At 36.2% G+C, this 15,137-nt stretch overlaps 1 protein-coding gene across 2 annotated transcripts in view; it reads left to right on the forward strand.

Moving 5' to 3' along the window:
• The window catches only part of LOC126094545 (sorting nexin-27), a 309,715-nt gene extending 295,257 nt beyond the window's left edge, over nucleotides 1-14,458 (forward strand). For both annotated transcript variants that reach the window (XM_049908976.1, XM_049908977.1), the window contains exons 6-10: nucleotides 1,591-1,768; nucleotides 2,386-2,636; nucleotides 8,268-8,417; nucleotides 8,757-8,885; nucleotides 10,205-14,458. In XM_049908976.1, the coding sequence (XP_049764933.1) occupies nucleotides 1,591-1,768; nucleotides 2,386-2,636; nucleotides 8,268-8,417; nucleotides 8,757-8,885; nucleotides 10,205-10,273 (777 nt within the window). In that variant the 3' untranslated portion in view covers nucleotides 10,274-14,458. The remainder of the gene's footprint in view (nucleotides 1-1,590; nucleotides 1,769-2,385; nucleotides 2,637-8,267; nucleotides 8,418-8,756; nucleotides 8,886-10,204) is intronic.
• The last annotated feature ends 679 nt before the right edge of the window (nucleotides 14,459-15,137 follow it).

Consider the following 15,137-nt stretch of genomic DNA (forward strand, 5'->3'; position numbering starts at 1 on the left):
TTTTTCCTCTGCTCCCCCGCCCCCCCCCCTCCCCTCCTCACCTCTCCCCTGCCCTCCATCTAACCTGCAGCACTTCACTGTCCGCCACCCTCACCGTACTATCCATCCTCCCCCCCTCCCCCCGCCTCCTCATTACCCCCACCCACTTGCCACTCCCATCATGCACTGGTGCTGCCGCTCGCAGAGTGGTTTCAGTTGCCTGTGACATAGTATTGTCACATTCCATCCTGGATTTTCCATTGTTTGATTTTGACCAAATTAGTATATGTTTATGGAGCTACATTGGATGTACTAAGAAAGTACTTCCTGCTGCTTGTTGTAACTTCATTCTTTTGTCTTTGTTCATGCGTTTCTTAGTCTCTAATATGAATGAGATCATTGTCATTTCACTGATTGTACATTATCTTTATCACCTTGCTTTCTACATCCTTTGATTTTACATTCCACTGTTCATCTTATATCCTATGGCTCTATTTTTCCCCCTTCAACAGCTGTAGTGATGGTTCTGCAATCTAACTTTTGCTGACTCCTTACATGTTTTTCTTGGCATGGACAATGACCGCATAGAATAAAGCTGAAAAACCTGAAAGATAAAGAGATGTTACCGACGGTTGCAACACCAGGGGTTGGGTGAGGAGAGTATTACTTTATGCCAGTCTATTGAAAATATAGTAATCCTGTTGGGTACTACATAATTTAAAATTTTGAAAAGAAATTATTGTTTTCAATGTCTTCCACTACATTTCATAAATGTTTTAAATTTTTCAGTTAAACTTACCCAAAAAATTTAAGTGTAGATAGTAGATCTGACTTACCACAATGCATATCATACTTGGTATTTTCAGGTTTAGGATCCTACTTACACATCAGTACCTCTTTAAATAGTATGTTGTTCATGTAAGTTAACAACAATTAGTGATATATTATTGTTATGATATGTTTTAATTTTTTAGGGCGGTCATAAAGTACTCCTCCTCTCATGGTAATGCACATTATGGACAATGCATTGGTATTGCTGGGATTATAAGCAAGTTGTATTTGCTCTGAAGAGAAATATTAAAAAAGGAGTAAATCACAGTGAACAAAGTTGAGGGACCCATGTGCATTTTGTTTGTGTTGCATAAACCTTCTGCATTCCTTTATCGCTTTCTTTGACACTTTCCGCTTTTAGGTTATAGAGCTCATTTACTTGGCTTCACTTCTTTATAGCCATCTTTCACCCTTCATTCAGTCATGTGTACCTTACCCTCCTGCACTACTTAGTTGTAAGTATGTTTTACTTCACATTGTTGTCATTACTTTACTTTCCTACCTTGTTTTAGTTACTACAGAAGTAGAATAGTGAAAATGTATGCGCGTTTTTTCTCTTTGCTGTATGCATATTAGTGAATTGTTGTAGTGAAGGGAGGTCAACATGTTTACGTTTGTTATCCACTTTTGTTCTGTTTCTCTTTTACTCAGTGATTCTGATTAGTGATATTTCTGTCTGAAATTTTCTCTCATCTAATAGTAACAATGAAATTAAATTTAAAGCCCTGAGCTGATATTCGTATTTCCAGTAGCATTTATGTCAATGTTTTCTTGTCACAGGGCTACATCTCACCTGTAGATTTGAAAATCATGTTACCAGACAGAGAAATTGTCATAGTAAGTGTCAAGAAAAATGCCAACACTGAAGAAGTTTATGCTGCAGTTGTTGACAAAATACGCATGAACAAAAACACAGCAAGATACTTCTACCTCTTTGAAATTGTTGAATACAATTTCGGTAAGTTCAGCTTAAATACAAGAAGGCTATATTGAACAAACTTTACAGAGATTGAGAAGGAATACTTTGTTCATTTTTAGTTATGGTTACCTGGATACATGCACATGCTGTAAATGTACATTTTCACATTTCCATTTGCAACTAGTATTAGTCATACAGAGCAGTGACTGAAAAATCTACAAACAGTGAAGCTTTCCTTCTTCTGGGATTACACTCACTTGACAGAAGTCTTCAGCTGTGACAGCACCTTTAGAATTGATTGACTTAAGCTCTAAAATCATACAGTATGCTTGAAAGGACTATTACCCAAGCACATTGGGAAGTTGTTCATTACGTGGTTGTGCTTTGTTTAATATAAATAGATAGATATTAAATATTTTAAGACCTTAGTGATGTAAAAGACACACAGGAACATATATAAATGGATGATTTCTCAAATTTTGAATGATATGTATATAAGTGATGACATTGTTTCCTCCGTATCTAGAAATGAGTGAAAGATATGATTGGTGTCTTATTAACTTCGTAAGAGAGCTATCAGATGTTGCTGACTTGTTAACTGTAGACATTGTTAGCTTTCTGTACATTGCTTTTAAAAAGATCAAATTCTTCCTTAGAGCGGAAACTTCTGCCTACGGAGTATCCTCACAACCTTTACATACAGAACTACAGCACAGCAACATCTACATGTCTCTGTTTACGACGGTGGCTGTTCTGTCTTCAGAAGGAATTAAAACTTGCTTGTGATGATCAAGCGACAACTTTTTTCTTCTGGCAAGCTGTTGATGATGTTAATCGTGGTCATATTCGAGCTGATGATCGTTTGTATCAACTAAAAGCACTACAGGATGCATCGCGCAAGCATGAGGTTCGTGAATTTCATTAAGTCACAGGTCAATATATTATATTGTAATGTTAAGTTACTGCTTGTATTAGATGTGCAATCATGTGTGAGAGATCATTTATTACTGTGCATGTTGGATGATGAATTAGCAGATAGTTTTCTTGCCACACAAGTGCCTGCATTCAGGACTCCACAAATAGTAAGCTAAATTCTGTAATCAAAGTGATAAAGAAAAACCTAGTGCAGTTTTTAGAAAGTTGTATTAAAATCCACCTTGGGAAATAGCATGGTAAAGATGCTGACATCAGTCAGTGTGGGCCAGCTTTTTTCCAAAACATGTCTCAAGCTTTTATTGAGAGTGTTCATAATCAGTGGACAATGTAACTAATGATAATTTTATTTGTATAGTTTGTGTGCCCAAATAAAGTATTTAATATCTGAAAAGGCAGGAAGCAAGTACAACAGCAGATTGCTCAGTCCCTCATTGTGAACTTTTGGCAGTGCTTTTATTTCTGGTTGTTTGGGTTATTATACTTAGATAGCATCTGTGGTTTTCACTTATGTCCACATTGGATACATGTTACTCTCAAATGTTGCATTATGAAGTTTAACCTTTTCTTGTCAGTGTTAGACTGTGGCATTTTTATTTCCTCTCACAGCATGTTTTAAGATCTTACACCTAATTATTTAGGTGGATTTGTGGATTACCTTCCAGTTTTGTATGGGAATTAGCCAGTTGTCGGTTTTGAGTTTTGGCGTCTTATGAACGAGGTGTAATTATGACTAGTTAATGTAATACGGCCCTGGAATTACAATTTTTAAACAATAATAAAGCTATTACAGGATGTTACAGCAGAAAAACCCGAGGGTTGTGATTAATATGCATTTGCATCTTTAGATGGCCCACAGACATAAATGGTTCAGAGATTGTATGGGTGTAGAGATACAGTGCTTTGCAAGTCAGAGAGCATTGAGCACCAGATTAGATTTCACAGTTTAAAAAAAAATAAATAAAATAAAATGAAAGTATTTTACATTTCCCTTGCTTGATGCTTTTCAGTTGAACTATGAGGGCCGTTCAGAAAGTAACCTCCGGTTGATTTAAAAAAATACACCAAGTTAAATAAAAATATTTTAATATATACATCTTACAACTACATCTTTGCACTATTTTTCTACATAGTCTCCATAGCGATTGAGGCACTTATCGTATCTCTTCACAAGCTTTGAAATTCCTTCTGCATAAAAATCACCCGCTTGTGCCTGGAGCCAGCCTGTGACCGCATCTTTGAGCTCTTCGTCGTCATCAAACCGCTGTGACCCGAGCCATTTCTTCAAATGCATGAAGAGGTGATAATCACTTGGCGCCAGGTCTGGGCTGTAAGGTGGATGGTTGATAACGTCCCACTTGAAGGACTCAAGAAGGGCCGTTGTTCTGCGAGCAGAGTGAGGACGGGCGTTATCGTGCAAAAAAACGATACCGGAAGTCAGCATACCACGGCGTTTGTTCTGTATAGCCCGTCGTAACTTTTTTATTGTTTCACAGTACACGTCTTGATTAATGGTCGTACCACGTTCCATGAATTCAACCAACAACACCCCTTTGGCATCCCAAAACACCGTTGCCATCAGTTTTCTGGCAGAAAAATCTTGCGAGGCTTTTCTTGGTTTGGTAGGTGAATTTGAATGTGCCCACATCTTTGATTGTTCTTTTGTCTCAGGGTTCACATACTTAATCCAGGTTTCGTCACCGGTCACGATTCTGTTTAACAATGGTTCTCCTTCGTCCTCATAACTTGACAGAAAGTCTAATGCAGAGGCCATTCTTTGAGTTTTGTGGTGGTCGGTAAGAATTTTGGGCACCCATCGTGCACAGAACTTACGGTAACCCAATCTTGCTGTCACTATCTCGTACAAGAGAGTCTTAGAAATCTGTGGAAAACCAGTAGACAACTCCGACATTGAGAAACGTCGATTTTCACGAACTTTTGCATCAACTGTCTGAACGAGTTCGTCAGTCACCAATGATGGTCTACCACTCCTCTCTTCATCATGAACATTTTCTCATCCACTTTTAAATAAACGTACCCATTCACGGACAACTCCTTCACTCATAACTCTTGGTCCGTACACGGCACAAAGCTCATGATGAATAGCTGCTGCAGAATATCCTTTGGCTGTAAGAAACCTTATGACAGCACGCACTTCACATTTGGCGGGGTTTTCTATTGCAGCAGACATTTCAAACTGCCACAAAAACTAAACTAGCGCAGGTACGACGTTCACTCGACCACGGCTTGATGCCGACTGACCTGTTGAGTGCGTGAACGCACAGATGGCATCGCTACTCCCCCCACAACCCGCACTGTGACCGATCGGAGGTTACTTTCTGAACCGCCCTCGTATTTAATTGATTATCCCTTCATTATCGTTCCCAGTTCCCTGTTTAACTGCTGCCATGAAATTGTGATTTATTTTTAAGATGGACATTTTTCTCTGTAACCGTGCCCTTTTGAAGTTTCATATTTTTTTCATTTTTTAATTAGTGTAGTTATCAAGAATTCTATTGAAATGATAATAAGATATGACTTTCCAGGCTTTCCCAATGGATCACTTGCAAATACACTTTTTGGGTTTGCCGCCAGATCATATTGTGTAAATCCCACAATATTTCATGGATGCAACTGCTCAACATCTTGAGCTGGTGGATGTTGCTTCTGTCACTGCTACAAGACACATCTTGCAGCAGTGACAGAGCAACTACCACCACCAGTAGATGTCGAGCAGCTGCATCCATGAAATATTGTGCGTTTTACACAATACGATCCAGCGACAAACCTGAGAAATGTGTATGCGATAATGAGATATTTCATAAAATTTCATTGGCGTCCTGGAGAGTCCACTGTTGGTACTTCAGTTTAACTGAAACTGGTACTGTCAACAATGGACAGATGATTATGTTCATAATTTAAATTATAGTACAATATGCATAGACAACTGAGCATATTACTCACCAATTAAATGATAACATAATCATAAGAACAACCATACAGTCCAGAATCAGGTCTTGTACATCAGATGCAGAAGGTTTTGTTGAAAAACAGCATATGTGCTAAATACTCATTACATAGTTCAACAGTCATTGTGGACAAAGGTCACTCAGACTGAAGACGTTTGGTAATGTGTTGATATGTCAGGCCAGTGGGCATGTAAAAGTGTCATAAAGCTTAAGACAGTTGGCCTTTATTGTCAGCAGGGAACTTCAGACTGTTGGGTGGTAGTTACAAGTGGAAAATGTGTTGTGGGGTGAATTGGAATGTGAAGGCATGTCTGCAATTACCCTGTCTGATGAAAGATAGATAACTTAGTGGAAGCTCTTGTCTATGTATTTGTTTATTTCAAACCTGCTTTTGGAGATTAATAAATTAATCATGCCCATATACCATTCCATAGTTCCCAGCTAGTATTATTGGTAAGTGAACACTAAGAAAACATGAGTATACATGGTTGGCCACTAAGGTAAATCATTTGGTGTAACTCTAATCAAATAACTCTGACTGATGGATTACAGTAGTGGGAGGCAGTGTTGATAGTGTGCAGCCAGCTATGCTGGAAAAGGTTCTGCATGTATTTACAAAACAGGCAATATGACAGCACATAGCAGTGTTTACTTGTCCCTACTATTCTACTCAATGGAAAATGAAATTTTAATGGAACTACATGTAGCTGAGAGAGATGTGCCTACTTTGACCAATCAGTGTGTGTTGATCATTCCATGGGAAAAGCCAACTACAATTGAAGCATCAGTAATTTTATTTCTCACAAACAAATGTTTGGAATGATGGTGATTTTTGAAAAAAAAACTTTATTCAAACATAAAGTTTTGGTGAAGCTGCCTGTACCTTATTCCACAAGTAATGTCTTTGTGTCTTGTCTATTAACTTAACATTTGAATATTCCTGGTGATATTTCTCTAGCTTAAGTAAAACTTCTGCCAATGTAAGTTAATTTTTTTCTAGTTTTTATGTTAATTTATTGCTTTAGTGTGTTAACAGTAGGCTAATTTGTTTGTAAGTTATTGCAGCAAAGTGAGGCAAAATTTGGATGTCACAATTAGTCCCCTACTTGAGAAATGCAAGTAGTGCAAGGTGATTAGTGAGACTGAATAAAGGCAAGCCATTGTGGACAGAGATCTTGCACACCACTCTAGATTTTAAGTCTCCACAACAATTTAGGTGAGAGACTGACTGGATGTCTCTTTCAGCCTGTGAGGCACCATTTCACTTACATCCTCACTATTTTTATTGTGCCAGAATCACTACAGCAAGTTAATGCATATTCAATTGAATGAAAATGATTGGAAGAGAATAGCAACAGTAGAAACATAACATTGATAGCAGTGTAATTCATATCAATTGCAGATACTGGCAACACTGGAAGTATTGACTGTAGTTTATTAATTTGTCTATAATTGCAAAGTGGTACCTCGTAATGTGGCACGCTGGTTAAGACACTAGTTTTGCATTTGGGAGAACAGAGCTTAAGCTGTCTGCATGACCATTCAGATCTATGTTTTCCTAGATCACCTACAGCAAAGACAGGGAGGTTTATTTGAAAAGGACATGACTGATTTCCTTTTCCATCATTCTTCAGTCCAAAGTTGCGTACTGTTTCTAATGACCTGACCTTTCTTCAAAGTGAAGTGAAGTGTGGTTGGCTGGTTTATTCGGGGAGAGGGGACCAAACTGTGAGGTCATCAGTGCCATCAAATTATGGAATGATGGGGAAGGAAGTCGGATGTGCCTTTTTAAATGGACCTTCATGGCATTTGCCTGAAGCAATTTACTGAAATCATGGAAAACCTAAGTCGGGATGGCCGGATGCAGGCTTGAACCATCATTCTCCCGATTGCGAGTCCAGTGTGCTGACTACTGCGCCACCTTGCTCAGTCAAAGTGAGGCACTCAATTATTAAAGATGCTGGACGATATGCAAGAGGAGTGGGGTTCAGACAACCATCCAGTCACCCAGATTAAATTTTCCAAATTCGTTTCAATGAGTCAAAGCTGAATTCTTTCCCATACTTGTTCAACTGATGTGGTGCTCCATTTATTAAGATGCTGCTGTTGATGGAACATTGACACCTAACCTACCTCCCTTCCTTAGTTCTAGCATGTGTGATTACTTTGTTGTCATGCCTAAACTTGAAAACTAGAAATAAAGGAAGGTACCTGCAACTTTGTTCATTTTCTGATCCCCATGTAGTATTTTTCAAATAATAATTTGAAAATATGAATATTTTTTTTCTTTAATGTATTTTGATGAAAATTAGTCCTACATTCTGAACCGCAGTGAAAACTATTACTTTTTTTCTGAAAAATTGAGAATACTTTTATAAAAATCACTGCGAATTATTTGAGTGATGATGTATAATTCAGTAAAAAACAATGCAAAATTCTAGTTTACTTATCAGATGATTTTCCCATCAGGAATGCCATTTGTTCATAATATTTGTATTAATTTAACAGTCATTCTGCAATAATTAGTAAACTGTTTTATGTTTGTGCATTTCATTTCTATAAGATGATTTGTTTACAAAACTGACCTGTTTCATAAACCTCCACAAAAATGTAGTGATCCGTGTTCTTTCTTGCAGTACCTAAAGCTGGCAAGGGAATTAACAGGCTATGGAGAGATAGTATTCCCTCATTGCTCATGTGACTCTCGTAAAGATGGCCATGTTATTGTTTCTGTCGGAGCCAACACTTTTAAGCTACAGGCCTGTCGAGAAGATGGTGCTTTAGAGGTGGGTAGTCAGTTTTATTTATAGACCACTAAAATTTTATTATTGAATTATTTTAAAAGTGAGTTTGGAACATTTGTTGGGAATAGCAACTAGCACAAGTTGGTTCTCCTGAAATCTGCAGTGTTCAGAAAGTAATAAAAACTTAAATTTTCAGAATAGAGTAATCCACTGATTCTGAGTGATTAATACTTAGGTTGCTGTGAACAGTGCAACATACATGAGGGTATTGTGTGAACAATGGTGTTTAAAATTTTTTTAAACATTTTTGTTTTCTTGCCAAATTTTTAATGTATATTACAAGTTAAATGTTTTGATGATGTTTTAATGGTTTATTTTCAGTCTCAAATTGTGGAATTTTCATGGCCTACTATTAAAGAATGGGAAGTTGACGATGAGGCTATGGCATTCTGTTTTCAATACCAGAGGCCTGAGAAGAACCCTAGATGGGTGAAAATATTTACACCATATGTAAGTGCTTATTGTGGAATACTGAAATGGAAAAATGCCTTAAAAGGAGAATGTGTGTGAGAATGGTCATTTAATGTAATGTTTCTAACTTATTGCTGAACTATTGTTATTGGGGCAGATAATGATATGTCAAAAGAGACCAATTTACAGTAACCTAGTTCTAAAAGAACTTAAATTGTTTTTACTATTTGCCATATGAGAAGAATTTATAACAAGAAGGAATAACGTAATTAAAATATGTGATTAATTTCAAGTAAAATGAAAATCTTGGTTTCCCATATAGTCCGTAGGACACTTTGTTGTGTGTTTGCCTGTCTGTCTGCCCAACTTAAGATCCATTTTTCTCAGGAATGGGTAGAGTATCAAGTTGAAATGTTTGTCAAGTACTAAGATCTGCTGCCATCTGGCAGTCTAAATAATTTAAGCTTGTAAGCCATTGTACTCACAAGATAAGGTCATACATGTCACATATTTTGATACTCGCAGACTCACCTATCGAAATCTATCAATAAACTGCCTATGTATGTGTTGGGCCTGGTGGTCTAGTGGTAAAATGTGTACCTCGAAACACAGAAGGCACAGAATTGCATCTTGGCTGTATCACAGATTTTTCAGTCTTTGTTTTAACCTGGCCTTCATCTCTCAACAATTTCCAGAGGCAACAAGTGATTTGCATCCCACATTAAACTTTAGGCCCCCTTTCCCCACTTGTATAACTAGGGTACGTTAGGGGGACACAAGTCACAGAATTGGCATCCAATAGAAAGAAAGACTTGTGCAAGGCCGTTGAGTCACACAAAATTATTATTATTATTATTATTATTATTATTATTATTATTATATAACTTTGTAATTAAGTTACCCTGCAGAGTGCAAGTTCTACTCACACTTGTCCGGCTGATTTGCACTATTTTCCTCAGCACTTTGCTAACAGTGATGTTCTTACACCTTTAAAATAATACATTTTAGGAACTGTGTAAACTCTCTTCTCAGCATTTAAATTTAGGGAATCAGTGCATAGTCCTCTTTCTTCATTTATGTTATTGCAACAACGAGTGTATCATTTTTGTGTGCAGTGTATGCTTGCAGCAAATTTCAGAAATATGTCTTACATATCAGTGCTTTCGTCATTCGAGATAAGCTGCTGGTAAGAGATATAACATCTAAAACGTAAAAATAGAGAAAACACGAATAGGGTTGGTGAATTCTTACATAAGAATTGGGTCAGTACATGTAGTGTATGAACTATTGAACGTTTCAAGAAAGTTTTTTTTTTTTCTTTTTTTAAATAATGGCTCCCTTACATTTTCTGTTCGCAGTACATTTTCTTGCTGGATTGTTTTGAGAGGATACATGAGGAGAGCAAGTGGCTGGACACTGGGGAGTGACGCTGGGCCTGGCGTTAGCTGCCGGCATGCCCACAGTGTCAGCGACGCTACCCCAGGACACCCGTGTCCTCCTGCGCCTCAGCCTCTGGCCCACTCACATTGTCCCACATGTGAGGCTCTGTGTCCTCTGTCTGATGCTGCATACCACACATATCATAAACAGTACCTATTAAGGACTGGGAAGTGACATGGTGATCTTAAATGTTTCTTTATGTAAATGCTACTCACAAGACTGAAATTCTGAATGTATGTGTATGTCTTGAGTGCAGTTGTATAATTGAGTGACTGACATGTTTGTGTGGTTAACTTACAATATGAATGGAAAAAAGAGATTGCATAGTATCACTCAATACTCTTGTGTGGCACTGCATATTTTTTACTTCTGTTATGCAGATTTGTACATTTAATGTTTGAGATGTGTGCAATTTTGATTTGTGTTACTTGTCCAATATTATGCAATGTTGTAGTAGTCTGCTGACCACCTGTGTGTCTGTAGTATGAACATCGGCTGTGCAGAGATGGAGGGGGGAAGAGTGTGCATGAGTGTGTTTGAGAGAGAGAGAGAGAGAGAGAGAGAGAGAGAGAGAACTGTCTAAATTGACAAGTGATATTTATTTGTGTGAGCAAAGCACTCTGTGTGCAAGTACACTGTTAATGTTACATTATCTTATTGGAAAATCTGAGAGGAAAGATCTTGTAATAATAAGAGCGCGAATGTGCTGCACCTAACCAGTTTATAAATTGGAGAATTGTTCTTTATTCTTCTTGAATATTCCTCTTCCTTTCCCCTTAACTCCTGTAATGTCTGTGTTATTCTGTGAGGTGGTGATTCACTATTTTAGTTCTCATTATTAGTACTATTTTGGTTTCATAGTTTGACCATTTTATACCTAAAAGTAATTCATGTTTCCTTTTAAATGGTGTAGTTCTTGGATACTGTATCTCCTGCACCAATAATCTGGCTTTGCTATTTGGAGTATCCCTTTAAACGACTTAAGATACTTTTTTTTTTCTTTTAACCCAGAAACTTTTATGGAGAGCTTGTAACATTGAATATATAAATAAATACAATGCTCCCAGCAGATAACTTGCGAAGATTTGCTTGTCTTTTATCATGTAGATAACATCGAGAAATACTTTCGATAAATCCTTTAATCAAGCCAGTGCTTTTTTAGGCACATCTCATAGATATTGATGACATTATGTGCAGGTATAAGTTTGTACATTTGTTAAATGAAAAACATATTATACTTAATAGAGCCAGTGATCTTGAAATTGTCTCTAACATTCTGATATCTAAATTTTTATGTCAAATGTATTGGTTGAAGAATTTATCTTGGAACACTAAAAAGAAACAAATTTCTTGTGAAGGAGATTACAGTTGCCATTTACCATCTGTCTGTGTGACTATAATCAGCAGTAAATTGGGGACATGAAACAGAATAAGCACTGCAAATTTACAAACCTGTTAAAGAATCTTGGTTCTTCAAGTCATGGAGTAAAGGTATGTGAGAGTAGTTTTCTCGGTATACCCACAATTGGTGTGCATCTCGCTATTTCCCATTTTACTGATGAAAAATTAGAAAAAAAATGTGTAATTTCATGTGTTCATTATGCAAATACTGATAATTATATAATCTGTAATGTGATTTAGTACACTATATTTTCTCAGTTTATGCTCTTTTTCAGTGTTTTTCCTCATAGAGAATGAATAAGTTGGCCTCAAACAAAAAAAAGTGTCCAGATATAATATTTATGTATTTAATTTGATCTGCATTACATCCCATTTTTCTGCTTTGGTATTTTGTGTTTTTCCTGTTCATAGCAATCCTTCTATTTTGTATGTGGCTGTTCTCTTGAAGAATAATAGCTAACTGCAGCTTTAGCTTTAAAACTTCCTTCCCTTTCTGTATTATTTTATATTACTACTCTAAAACATCTAAACAAGTTACAACAGTGTGTTTGTCAGTGGCAGCTTTTCCACACAAAATCTTTAATTGTGTGTAGTAAATAGTGTTAGAAGACTTTCATGTTTCAGTAGAAACTAGCATTAATTAAGTGCAGCTGTGCAGTTTAATAAGTTACAAACATAAGTAGAACATCCACAGCTGTCATTCATATTTTTCTAACAGCAGTATTGAAGCATACAGTTTTTGTTTTGTGCTCTCTGTGATTGTTTTACTTCACCCTCAGATTGAACAGTCATATTAATATTTATGTTTTTAGTTTCTGTATGTGACTGAATTCTACGATTTTTGTGGATTCAGTTGTACGTACTTTATCATGGTCTTCATTTAGAGTGAATATTTTTGACTTAATATATGTAAATAGAAATGTATAGATTATGAGAATTCTGAAATTATCTCATCAAAACAGTTCATGTATTATGTGCAATGACTAGAAACATAGTTTTAGAAAATAATGAGCAAGATCTGTGAATACTGTATAGTACATTAATATATTTATTTTGAAGCTAACTGTGGTGAAATTGTTGAAAATAATAACGTTATAAACTCCTGAGAGAAGTATGAATATGGACATGTAAAAAATAATTCCTAATATAATCTCATTGAGCTGATGTGGTATAAATTAGTATCACAAAAGGTACTACTGTGTAGCACATTTTATAAACTGTCCAATAATATGATCATTATGCAGCATTCCCCAAAATAATGTGAATATACCCTGCCTTCTGACAGTTTTGTTGGTATGTGACTTCTACTGTACATAGTGCATCTGTAAGCTTATTTTCTTAAATCACTTCTGAAAAGTTTTCGTGAAGTCGTCTTACAATCATAAAGTTGATTGAGTCACTAGTATAAGCACACAAACACATTTAGTGTGATTGGTTATTGATTGTGTCAAATGTTTAACTGATATTGAAGTCATTTATAGAGCATTCAGTAGAAGTCTGTAATGGTGCTGTTAATTGCCTTAGTCCTACAAAAAACAGACACATGCTTTTCAGACATTCCACTTTATAGACTGAGTTCCTGGTGTTTGAATGTTAATATTTGTAAGTTTCATTTAGTTAGAAATTAAAGAATTATCTAGAACTTGATGTTTTGTTGGGTACAAAAAGTGTATGTGTGTGTATTAATGACAGTTACACTGTTGATGTATGAAAATGTTTCCATATTATATTATTATAAGTAATTACTTATCCAGAGATTATACTTTCAGACTTGATGATTCCTGCCACAGCTCACTTTCACAAATGTGATTTTTCTTGCTAAGAAATTCAATACAAGAAAATAAAAAAGAAACTATAGTGTAACTGTTGTACATAGAATTGGTGTTCTAGTGATGCAAGTGAAAACGTGTGTGGACACTAAAATGCCCGTAAATTAAATTTGCTATGTAACCAAATATTTTTACACGAGAAGGCATTGAAATTACAGACATCAGCATGCATTTTCTTTGTGTTAGACACATGTGTAAACTACATTCCTGATATTTCTCACATCCATGATGGGATTATGGATGAATTTCCCTGCCCAACTATTGTAGAAATCAAATTTGACCAGCAATTTCCTCTTTCTATTGCCAGATGTTGAAACTGAAGATTTTAAAAGTTGGAAATGTGTCTGTTTTCCAATCACTACAATCTTACCAAAGAATCAAAGGCAACTGGAAACAAAACTCCCAGCAGTGATAAAAGAAGTCAGCATACACCATACTTCTTAGGAAGCATTGTTAGTCATTAGTCCATTTTTTAAGTGACACACGGAACACTGCCACACAAAATCTTTAAAGACTGCACCAACTCTTTGAGTTCCACACTCTATGCCTGTGGCAATAGATTTACTTTTACTGTCCACCATTCTCGTTATCAAGTGTCCTGTGGGTGTTGAATAACTGCACTGAGAAAATCTTGGAATCAAAAGAGAAGCTGCAGCCTACCACTCATCAAAGTAATATGTAAATGACCATCATTGTAATCCAAGAAAACCAAGACTTGACTGACAGCTTAAATTGGCAAAGCTTTCAGTATGTAATAAATATTTTGTAGGCTCATGGGTGACATATCAGATGTTTCTAATCAAGCTTCAGAACATTTTGGTGATTTTCATTTCTTGAAGATGAGGAAGAGGACCTTGTATGAGACAGTAAAACTTGGTCAAAGTGGATTGTGTGTAACTTGGGAATCTGGCTAAACAATACAAATATTTCAGTCTCAACACATTCAATACTTATTTGTTTGCTAACTTTTTGTATAAAGCGGAATGTACCCAATGTGATGCAGAATGCAAATTTTAAGACTTAATCAATAAATAATTTTATAGTGTAGAAAAAACACACAGTACTACTGTATTACAGTATACCTTACTTATTGACGTATATACAAGGATGCTACTTTTAACATGAAGACTGTACAGATGTGACAGTGCTGTTATGTGAAAGAGGTGATTGTTGTTACGTTAAACAATGGTTCTACCCAGCAAGGTCAAACATACCAAAGAGATGCACTCCCTGCACTATTTTACCAAAGTTTCAGTTGACTTGTAGCACTTTAAGTACCATCTTGATTCGAACAAAAATTATGAATTGCGAACACGTAACAGAAAGACTAAGATCATCAAGGCAAGTGAGAAAGACAAACACTCGGTGCATGAAATAATGTTGCATATCAAATACGGTAAAACACAAATTTGTGAGGCTTTAAGAAACAAGGATAAGATATGGGATGCATGGATGAAAGAGAACAGGCAAATGAAAAGAAAGATTAATAAGATGAGAAATGAAGAAATTAATGAGATAGCACAGGAAAAGTTCATAAATGCAAAGCCAAAAAAACTTACTTTTGTGTGTCCCATGTCACACAGGGAGACTGTGGGAGTCACTAAAGAGCTTGGCAATTATG

Source organism: Schistocerca cancellata, chromosome 8 (genome assembly GCF_023864275.1).
Source record: "Schistocerca cancellata isolate TAMUIC-IGC-003103 chromosome 8, iqSchCanc2.1, whole genome shotgun sequence".
Taxonomy (NCBI): Eukaryota; Metazoa; Arthropoda; class Insecta; order Orthoptera; family Acrididae; genus Schistocerca; species Schistocerca cancellata.